At 35.4% G+C, this 11,240-nt stretch overlaps 2 protein-coding genes across 4 annotated transcripts in view; one reads left to right on the top strand and one right to left on the bottom strand.

Annotated features, from left to right (window-relative positions):
• Nucleotides 1–298: 298 nt before the first annotated feature.
• On the bottom strand, nucleotides 299–9,432 carry fam169b (family with sequence similarity 169 member B). 2 transcript variants are annotated; one of them, XM_052532352.1, is made up of 10 exons: nucleotides 9,279–9,432; nucleotides 3,524–3,615; nucleotides 3,111–3,235; nucleotides 2,838–2,940; nucleotides 2,666–2,751; nucleotides 2,373–2,547; nucleotides 2,101–2,283; nucleotides 1,250–1,378; nucleotides 995–1,065; nucleotides 299–850 (listed from the first exon to the last, which is right to left on the bottom strand). In XM_052532352.1, the coding sequence occupies exons 2-10, from the start codon at nucleotides 3,558–3,560 to the stop codon at nucleotides 734–736; spliced, it is 1,026 nt and encodes a 341-aa protein (XP_052388312.1). In that variant the 5' UTR covers nucleotides 3,561–3,615; nucleotides 9,279–9,432; the 3' UTR covers nucleotides 299–733. The 2 variants fall into 2 exon arrangements, with proteins under 2 accessions (XP_052388312.1, XP_052388311.1); XM_052532351.1 differs by lacking the exon at nucleotides 9,279–9,432 and adding an exon at nucleotides 8,126–8,268.
• Nucleotides 8,732–11,240, top strand: part of LOC127934765 (insulin-like growth factor 1 receptor) — a 78,999-nt gene continuing 76,490 nt past the window's right edge. For both annotated transcript variants that reach the window (XM_052532349.1, XM_052532348.1), the window contains exon 1: nucleotides 8,732–9,140. In XM_052532349.1, the coding sequence (XP_052388309.1) occupies nucleotides 9,047–9,140 (94 nt within the window). In that variant the 5' untranslated portion in view covers nucleotides 8,732–9,046. The remainder of the gene's footprint in view (nucleotides 9,141–11,240) is intronic.

Raw genomic sequence — 11,240 nt, 5'->3', positions numbered from 1 at the left:
ATTTATTATTAGTTTTTCTTTCCTAAATTTTCATTGCTATGAATTGTTAGGCCATCCATGAACCCCTGGCTCTTTTCATTGGAATATGTTTTGTTCACTTTTTTATTCCCTAAGCAAGTGTTTAATTATTATTATTTTATTTATTTTTTTTAAAGGGGAAAACACCAGATTGAGAGTTTTTTTCTTTCTTTCATAGAAATATCACATTGCTTTGTGAAATTTGCCATTATAATAAGTCACTAACTAAATTGTTAACAATTAAACACAATTAAAAAAAACAGCCTACCGTGACAATTCATTGTCGTAAAGATAAACTCATAAAGCATATCATATATTTATTTATTTTTAGAGAGAGAGTATTGATCTAGTCTAGCTGCATCTTCTTTATATGATCAATAAAACGTAGTCAAAATTAGAGAATATTTGCCGCTATGTGGCTATAGCAATAAACCTGTTCATTTCTATCCAGATACAGTTGGTATGACTTTCTGTTTACCATTTGGCAATCAGCAATAAATGTTTTTGTAAGCTTTATAGTATGACAATACCTGAGATTGTTAAGGCAGTTCCAAATGCAAATCTTAGATAGACATTGCAAACTTACTACTAACATCTACATACTTACGAGCACATGAGCATACAGAGTTCAATCTTGAATATTTAGGCTATCTGTTATGGACTAAATGTACATTGCATATCTGAAATATTTCTTGACGCATTTAATAAATGAATGTTAAGTCCTGGCTTTTTTAAGGTTAGTCCCTGTGTTGGTTTGATCCGCAGGTCGCTTCTTTCCTGAGCTTGATGTGTCTTTGAGACTGACTGATGATTCACATTGTTGCAGAATCCCCTGTAGAAATGAGCAAGAATACAAAAACTATAAGATTCATTTTATAGTTTAAGTATTAAAGCCCCAGTGGACAGCTGAGACAAGCTTACAGTAACGGCCAGCAAACTTGCAAAAAAAAAAAAAAAATGCAAGATTATGTCATACCTCTTCCTCTAAATTAGCTTCAGTTCTTTCCTGACTACATGAGTATGGTGGACTCTGCTCTGAATTTCCACCTGTAAAAAACACCACCTCAGACATAAACTGTCCTGAGCATTGCAATAGTCTGTATATAGCACCATAAAACACAAACCCATTAAGTATTTCAAACCAGAGCTCTTTCTCACATGCTATGAGTCAAGAGTCTCATTACCCAACCGATGTCAATATCTGCTGTTTTCCATCAACAAAGCTTCTTACAGTGCTTTGGAAAGTCGCGCAGCTGGATATTTAACCAAACATTGCGTCTCTGAGCCCATCCACCCGGCGCTTCCACCTCATAGAGACGGCCTCTTTCTTCTTTGTGGATCCCGAGAAACTTCTTGCACACTGTAAACAATTATTTAAACAAGTTGTGTAGGCTTTAGATACATACATAGTTGCGTAGGCTTTAGATACAGTTGTGTAGGCTTTAGATACATACATATTCATAGATAAAAGTCAGTGTTACCAGTCTTTCATAAGTTCAATGCAGAGCGATTTGTGTATTTTGCATGCACATGATAAAATCATTTTGGAGATTTACATATTTAAATGCAGTTGTCAAAGGTTTGTAGTATGATGATGTAGCCTATCGACCCCAAACTTTTGAACAGTAGTGTAAGTTTTAATTTTTAAAGCTGAGCATTTTGGATTTTTATTCTTTACATGTAAATAACACAGCTAAAAAATTAAAGGGCAACTTTATAAAAAAAAACATTATCAACAAATAATCAACCAACCATACCAGGATAGCAGGTACATCACATAGACGTCTATTTGACATCTGCATTTATATCTGCAAGATGTATTTTTTGTTTGCTTATCTGCAATACGTCTATAGGACGCTTCCTATTAGATGTCAAATAATAGATGTTTAGAAAATGTCTTTAAGATGTTTATGTTTTCGAATTTTTGTAAAACTGACATCTTAGACACATCTATCAGATGTTTGTAAACAGCAGATGCTTTCCAGATGAAACAATCTTTAACAGACACCTTGCAGACATACTCTAGGTGTGTTATGCTATGTTTCCGAACACCAAAACCTTTGGACATTTCTGTATACATGCCTCCATACATGCCAGGAGACAAAGGAAAGCTAATTCCCAGAACGGCCTCAGAGGGTTGAGACGAGCAGAAATCCTCCAGCATCTGTAAAGCGAGTCCAGTCCTTCTCCAGTGAGAGCGAACAAACACTGAGTCCAGCACAGGGAGCTGATAACTCTGGCCAGTGCAGCTGTCACACAGGCTGCCTGTGATAAAACAAACAAACACATTTTTATAGTCGTTAAATATCATAGAAAAGCATGATAGAATAACTACCATGTCCCCCAAAATTTACCTTTTTTCTTAACGGTGTAAAACCCTACTGCTTCTCCATTTTGCCAGAGAATTTTGCCATGTTCCCGCATGGAATAAACAGAAAAATACAGGTCTTCTCCGAGAGGCCTTTCCAGAATTCCAAAAATAACTTGACTAAGCATGAAAAGCACAACTCTCTCCATAACTGACTCCACCTGGGATGATAAAAACCATCAGAGCCTTTAGGAAATGGTGACAATGTTAGCATTCTGACATTTCTGGTCAAAACATCGACAAAATCAAATAAAGTTTGCCAGACAATGCGTTACTCACTAACACAAGTCCACGTCTTGATTTGTTCGAGGTCTTCAAAACATCACCAACAGGCCACCATTCGCCTTGCAAGTACACAGCAACCACTAAAAGAATAGTCTATACATTATCCGAAATGAAACCAAATGACACAAAACAGGTAGTGAAATTAAAAATACAGCCTGCGCAGGACCTTGGGTTTCATCCTCAGGTGTGTGGAGAGCAAGAATGAAATGTGATAGATCAGCATCTCTCAGAAACGCAAGCCGGCCAATGTTCTCGCAAGTTACTTCCACCTGTCATCACAAATATCACTCTTTGAGGAACTGAAATGAGGAATTTAGTCTGTCTAAAATTAGTGAGCAGCATACCCACACAGCATTGTGGTGTTGGCTAGATAGCCAACTAAATTTTGAGACAATATGTAACTAAATTCACTACTGAATGCAAGTGTGTTTGTTCTGACTTTCTCTCCATGAGGAAGGATGATAGGCAGGGCACCACCTGACTTGACACTGGACAGGTATTCGTCATATCCTGTGCTCAACTCGTCATAGTGCCGAACATGTAGATCCACTGGATAGGGTTTCACTTGAAAGACGACATTTGACATGTTAATAACATGGAGTTTTAATTTCACTATGGCATTATGGCACACTTTTCAACAATGATGAATGATTTAATTACTAGCAGCATTTTACTGAATGTGGCTGAACTGCGTTTGTGTGACTTTTGTTGACAAATGACTGACTGGCGTGGATAACGCTAGAGCATGTTTGCATTGCAAAGCAACCTTTTAAAACTCTTTTTTTAAATAACCAGTCATGGGAATACTCTCATTATCCGTTTTGGGAATAATCTTAGGAAGTCTTTCCTTACCTTTAAAACTATTCTCCAGTTTAGAGTTGGATTCCATTTTGACAGTCGTTCGACCTTTGAATGTTTCTCAACAGAAGTGCGCCATCTAGTGACTGTAAAGTATGAAGAAGAGAAATTAGTTCATGAATATTTTAACAATCCAGAGGTCTTCGTGGATAAATATTTATTTATATACTGAGCAGAAACTTCCTGTTACATAATCTGTATAATTCAGTGTTGCATTTTAGTCAGGCTTAATTTAACTTGCGAACATTATCATCAATAAGATTTATGTCGGACCTCACATAGGCTACACAATAAATATACAAAATATTGTTAAACTTATTTTTTTTAAATTATAATTATAGTAAGTGTCAGCTTCAATACTTTCATATAATTGTTTCAAGTATTACGAATTATTCATTTTTGTGTTATAGCCTATATTTTTTTTATCATTTGGAAATATTAATTCCTTGAGGGTTTTTTTTTCAGTCAAACGCATACACAGTCACGCCAGTCAAAATGGTATTAATTTTATATAAATATATTAATAATTAATTAGAATTAATTATTAATTAGTTAATGACAACAAATGTGCCCTTTCTCTTTATCGCCTGTCATTCTGCAAACAAATTAAGAATTTAAGGCGAAAAACAAACAAACATTCAGCTAGTTACAATCCCATTTCCAAACAGTGACTGTCCAGTACTATATACACTGCCCACAAGATGGCAACAACATCATACAAATGTGAGACACAAGAATTAAAAAAAAAAATAATAATTAAAAACACACACAAGGCTTTTTGAGCCTTTTCCCATGCAAAATCATGTGCGGTACAAGTGCACTGTTTTGTACCGAGGTTTTTTTTTTTTTTACCTTGTTTTACTATACTCACAAACGTAGTCAAACTACAGTACACTCTAAATCTCGCCTGCTATGGAAAATGTATTTTGCATCCGTTTTATTCCCGTCTCCCTTCATCTCCATTACCCATAAACCACCGACTTCCCACTGAAGAAATTGCAGACATTTCTGAAATTCCTTTCACTAGGAAAGGCTAGCTTGGATGGTTAAATATGCTTTTGTAAAGCTGAGAGTTTATCCTCAAAAGGGGTTGACTGTCACTCGGCTGTTGAACTGCTGAGGATATTTGGCATCAGAGCAAATATTGCAGCAAAGTAAATTGGGCAAAAGACTTTAAATGCAAAGCACCTATGTGGTTTCTGTTTAAGATGTAAAACGGGGTCTAGCTTTGCACATCAGCGAGGTTCATGCTTGTTTTCCTTCCTTGCTTTGTCATCAAGTTGTTTGTGTAACCCATGATGCGGGATTCCTTGAGTGTCTTCAGTCCATGTCTGTCACATGACCAGACCTCACAAGAGGATTATGACATTGGCCTTGGCTTTACTGAACCCTGGCCTACTTTGTGACCCATGAAAGATGACACTGGCAAAAATAATGTCATTCTCACATTCTCATTCTTTATTTATTTATAACTTTGTGCATGCAAAACACATTTTATTCAAGCAATTCAATTATAATGTAACGGTTGCTTTTATATAAAATATTTAAGGAAAGAAATCCAAACACTAGATGGTGGATATGTACTATAGTAAATACATGGTTGGTAATCTGAAGCTCAGAAAGAACTGCTAATAGATAATTCCAGCTAAGCTTTTTAGTGGCAACACAGCAATCCAATTGATGAATCAAGGTTCACGCCATTCGAAAGAAGAGCTGAACTGTATGAGATTTGCTTTCAATTTGCTGGGAGTATTGCAGCAAACACATTCTCTCCAACATCCAAATTCTACACAAACAGCTCAGACATAAGGAATGTCTCAGCTATTATTTATGAAGGAATATTTGATGGTCAGTGCTCATCTGCAATAAAAATGTTTGGCTCATGGTTTTGGGGTGCTAACAATAATAACTGAGATCATACCAAGCTTCTCTGTGAGAAAAACAAATTGTTGCACCCCTCCTGTGCTATGTTATTTTCAGCTTGTTTTTCAGGAATCTTTTTCTTTTTCTGACTGTAGCTGTTTACAAGAGCATAATTGTTGCCCTGTCCTCCAAATTCCTTTTCCTGTCAGGGCTTAGATAAAAATGAGAAACAAAAGTGCGTCATGACTATTGTCAGTGGTAAACATGCTTATTTCCATCTGACCTCCATCTCAATGAAACTAAAGGAAAGGTAGTCTGGGTGGAACTGCATGAAGACAAATTCATATGAAGCACAGTATCAAGGGAGTTTTGTTTTTGGTGACTGTAGATTTACGGGGGCTTAACTTTGTTTTGCCAGGACAGAGATAATCTGGGGCGCTATCCTTGTGTTTAAGCTTTGTTGTGAGCATAAAATGTATTTTGGTTTAAAAAAAAAAAAAGAGATATTATTAGAAGAGCAGGAGAGTGGAAAAGTATGTTTTATTCCTCTATTATCAAAATGAGTCATTTACATGTTTAACAAGTCTATTTCCACAATTAATGCTCTTTAATTAGTCTGGGATCTTTCAACAATATCTATAAATTAAAAGTTAGTTTCAAATGTCTTAACATTGAATTTGCAGTGAGAACAGATACTTTTCTCTATAGTGTTGTTTAGCTGTTGTTGTACAAATGATCTAGAATTGAAACTATTTGTGAACATACTGAGGCTCTGTTCATTGCCCAGTGAGGAGGCATGAGACATGATAAAAGCTGCATTTTGACATATGGAGGTGTCAAACACAATGTTACATATTAGATACAAAGGTCGAGGCAATTTCCATTAGGATAGAAAGAACTGAACTGCAGTTTAGAAAACTCTGAATGCTGTTTGAATAAGAAACTATATCTTTGGATCCACATTTCATATTAAATAAAATAAAAGAGTGATGCCATTTGACAATCAAATTCCACACACAAAAAATATTTTTAAATTAATATTGGTTTAGACTTGTAGAATATATATTATAGACATTTGTAACTAGGCTAACTTTATTTATTACTTCACATTTTTAGCGTTTGCAGATAATTTTAAGTTTACTCAATTCAACTGAATGGAATTATACCAAACAATTTAAATGCATAAATCTGAATATATTTAACATTTTAAAATGGATTATTAATATAGCCTTAGGAGCATTGGGTCCATTTTATCCCCCATTTCCATCTTTTATAAATGTTATAAAATGTACTACTATTCTCGGGCAGTAATGCTGAACAGTGATGACTCTGCATCATCCCGAACGAATGAATGGATTGTAATTGTAAAGCCGTTCCGTCTTTATGAAGGAAATTCTACATCGGATTTTACTTTTAGCTTTCATTGGCAAAATATGTGCACTTCTAAAATGTGGAGATGGGTAATATTTTGAATAAAGATAATTGATTTCAAATCGTTATCGTTGTGGCTGAAAATGGAGTAGATATGAAGGTTTGCATTCGTTTTAAAAACCTCTTTCAGTTCATCTATGTAACAGCTCCATGTGCCAGAAACTAACTTCCAGCCTTAATTGAATTTGAATAGGAGTGAGTGGCGTACTAAAATAAGCACTGTAATTAGGCTATCTTATCTGAACACACACACATTACATTCGCTTTAATCACACACTGTGTTTAATCTGGCGTTTATGAAACTCGGAATGTATCTTAAAGGGCCAGTGCAGTTGGATTTAATAATTTTTAGTCCAAATTCTAGGAAATTATTACGTCATGAGTAGCTAACACAGACAATATTATGTACCATTTTCTTATTTATTGTGGTTTTTCTTTTTTGTGGTAACTATTTTATTTATTTATACCTGCTTCTCTTACTTCCTTGCATGGGCTGTTTTAATTTCATAATATGATACATTTAATTTTTTTAATTTTTTTTGGCAATGCATACAGTCACATATTTTGTTCCTTTAGTATATTATGGAGACAGCATAGCAGAGATAATAGCTTTAATATGAAAAAAAGATAAAAATATAAGAGTCTAGTCAATTAAAAAAAAGTCACATCACACATTTATATACCTAGCATTTCATACAATGGATTGTTTCAAAGCAGCTTCATAGAAATAATAATAAAAAAATATTGCAAAGTGTTATGTTATAAAATGTTGAAACAACAATTATGAAGTGCAGTTATAAAAAGACAATCATGTTATTGTTCAGCTATAATAATACTTTTTTTAAATTAAAAATATGATAATTATTTTGATAAAAATATGACACTAAATTAAGCTATTAAAATGCATATGGTCTCATACAAGTACAGTGCTGTAATGGATGCGGTGGTAGGCTACTTGTACAGTAGAGATGAACAAAATTATGTGCCTATAGTGTAAGACACATAATAAGTTAGATCTATCTATATCTAAAACGCATGTGTGTGTATATTAGTTGTCCTTTTTTTGCAATTAAGGAGATTCAAAAAAAATCTTAGTATTCCACTAGGTTACATATTGTATTTCTGTAATTTAGCTAATATAAGATAAAGATGAAATTACATAATTAGTTTTCAGATAAGCATTATGGACGCAGACCTGGCATTAGCATATATTTAAGTAGCCTAAACAAGTGTAGTTATAAATAGCCTACACTTTCGTTAAAACAACAACAACAACAAACAAACAAACCAGAATCCTGTCACCTTGACGTTTGAGACAAAATGGTCTGCTGACGCCTGCATGCTCGGTCCAGTGTTCCAGTCCACGTTTTTGCATTTTCTCAAGCTTGGCGTGTTTCACTGTGAGAGAAGCCGAGTCTTGTTTACAGCGGTGTATTCTACCGAGCGGAGACCGACAGAAGAGTCGCGGAGGAGTCCGAGCGCCGCTGTGAAGACTCCAGAATCACACACTAGCCTCACAAGCTATTTATACCGAGCAAGCAGTTCGTGATTTTTTTACGTTGCGGAAAACCAAAAAAAAAAAACACGCTCGGGAGCTGCTCACTCTTGCACCTCGACAAAATGTGTGTTTTTTTTTCCTACCGCAAAACAGACCGACCGTGAGAGCGCGTGAAGACGGTAGGGGAGGGTGAGCAATTGGTGAAACCATTTTTGTCCTGGCGGATATTTTGGATCGAGCCCTGTCGGGAGGCTTTCATTCATACAGAAATACGAGGGGACATATCTCCCGAGTCGTCAAGCTCTTTAACTTGAGATCAAAATTCCTCCGTGCATCAGTATAGCGTAATTCATCACATTCGCACAAGGTGGTTTTGTTGGAGGAGAACGCGCTCGTTTCGTTGGGCGTGCTTGCGCGTCCTCTCGGGTTTTCAAGAAATGGAGGCTGAAGATGCAGATTATTGGCTCCGACACGATTACATCACTTAATTGCTGGCAAGAATAACAGAATGTTTTAATTAATCTTAATGTTTCCATTAAAGGAACATACTACAATTAATACAGGTTATATTTTATCTGCTCCCTCCTCGCCTCCCGTTATCTTTACGTGTAAAGGAACTATCTGCTCATCCAAAGCGGGTTCTTCTGGACTTTTTGCTTGCTTACAAGAAGCAGTTTTGCTGCGGCTTCACCTTTATTTTTTGGAAAACTGATTTTTTTTTAGGAATGAGATCTGGAACAGCGAGGGATGTTTGGACCTTATTTTGGGGTCCTGTGCTGTTTCTTTCCACCATCTGTCTGTGGTCTGCGCATGGGGAAGGTAAATCAGGATTTTATTTTTTTTAAATCTTATAAGAAAATTACTAAGACTATATATATCGATATTTTCGTGTAGTCTTGTATTATCAAGGCTTGATTAATCCGTTTCGGTGTTTATGGATGTCAAGCGTGAGTTTACCTGCATGCGTTGATTCAGATGTTCGGTATTCAAAAGGGCCCTGTAACTCACGACCCAGTTTATTAGTAAATTATGACCTACTACTACCATTACTGTTTAAAATTTCCCTCAGACTAACACTACACTTCAGAATTGTTTCGTCCTGATGTCTCTTGGCCCATCAGTAAATTGTCGTGACGTCGGATGTGTTGCGAGTCTAGTGTGCTTTGTGAATTATTCATTAGCTGGATCACGTTGGTATTTAGAAGAAGCTACGTCAGAAGTGGTTTATATAAAGTATTTGCCCATATATTATGTATATTTGATATCGGATTTAGACAATACGGTTTAACGTTACTCATTCATGGTAAAATTAGCTGATTTCAGTGAGGCTCAGTCGAGCATCACGCGGAGAAGTAAAGGTGACTGTACACTGACCACGTGCTTGTTTCATAAAGTCCTCAGGAGGACTTTTTTGTGACAGATTAGTAGTTATGGTAAACGAAGTAATTTTAATTTGAACTGTGTAAATTAATACGTTTATAGAATATAACGAATTTGTGCAAAATAATTTATTTGCCATCCCCATAATTTTGTCAAGTTTAATTTAATATTGTAGACATATAAGAAACATTTGAATTTAAAAGGGGGGAAAAAGTAACTGAAAGAAATGAAGTGAATTTGAAAGAAATATGTATTTTAGAAATATATATACTTAGTCTATATATAAAAAAAACATAATAGAGGAACATAAAATATCTTATATTTTGTGCAATCTTTTTGTGACCAGTAGAAGTACATTGGGAAGTCTGGTTAGACAAAGCATGAAGATATGAATATTTTAGATATAATAATACAGGAGAACATGCTAAATTATAATTTAGTATCCATTAACATGTTTAATTCCAAAGCCCCACATTTTTACTTTTTTTATACCTCTGAACCTCAATGTTTTATCTTTGAGATTGTGCTAAAGAATTGATAAGGCTTAAAGGGACAGTTCACTCAAAAGTGATAATTCTCTTATCTTTTACTGGCCCTGCATGGCTGTCTGTCTTCCATGGATTAAAAAAAAAAAAAAAAAGATAGATTGATAGAAGTAAAGCAGAATGACAGTCTTAGTCACTAGCCATAAGTAGGCAAGGAGTATAATGACAATATGTTAATCCTGCTGCCATTTTTCACATCTTTCCATAGTTTTAAAACATTATGTGCTTGTAGGTGGATGTATTTGTAATGTTTTTGCAGCTTTAGTGTCATCAAATGCCTAATTGGGATTGTGTGGGGGCTGCATTGTGGCATAATGAAGGTTGGCCATTCTTTGGTTTAAACTCGCATTTACATTCAAAAAAGGAGTTAAGACGCAATTCGAGGCCATTGACCGGAGTGGCCAGTCCCACATCCAGGCCACTGTGAATGTCAGGGGGGTCTGTTTCTCAGCACCCTGCAGAGACCAGCAGCACTGGCCCTATAGAGAGAGGGGGTAAGCTCTCACTCCTGGACTCCATCATTGCATTGTCCCGTGTGTCTCTGTCCCATGAAGGGTTGCAAAGACACTTCACTGACACACTGACCTCAGTCAGCACAAACCAGTTTCATATCTTTCTACTCTTGGGTTTGGGTCTATGTGTCCAGTTTGATTTCACTGATGTGGTACTTTCTGACTTTAAAGGGTTGATTAGAAATGAACGGTTTAGATTAGGCTGAGTATGATATGATTAAATAATAATAGAAACAAATTATAGGATGTTAGTTGACACCAGCTAAATAATTAAGGGTTATGAAGAAGATGGGGGTTTTGGGTTTTGGATGTTTTCTTTTAGAGATGCACTGATATTATAATTTTGGCCACTACCATTAATATTTATAACTAATACCAAAATATATATTTTATTTATAATAATGATTTATTTGTTTTCTATTATAAATGTCTTAAGTAAACATTTTCTAAAATCTTGTCTACTTAAAAATAAATTACCAAAA

The sequence above is a fragment of the Carassius gibelio genome, chromosome A18 (genome assembly GCF_023724105.1).
Source record: "Carassius gibelio isolate Cgi1373 ecotype wild population from Czech Republic chromosome A18, carGib1.2-hapl.c, whole genome shotgun sequence".
NCBI lineage: Eukaryota > Metazoa > Chordata > Actinopteri > Cypriniformes > Cyprinidae > Carassius > Carassius gibelio.
This window is presented reverse-complemented; position numbering and strand designations above follow the sequence as displayed.

Bases quoted from the DNA above. Each gene is read 5' to 3' on its own strand.
- fam169b (XM_052532352.1), bottom strand. From the start codon at position 3,560: ATGGAATCCAACTCTAAACTGGAGAATAGTTTTAAAG. The intron at 1,379-2,100 runs GCATGTATACAG...AATTGTTTACAG, and splicing joins GTCTCCTGGCATGTATGGAG to TGTGCAAGAAGTTTCTCGGG. The intron at 1,066-1,249 runs GTAAGAAGCTTT...TGTTTTTTACAG, and splicing joins GCGCGACTTTCCAAAGCACT to GTGGAAATTCAGAGCAGAGT.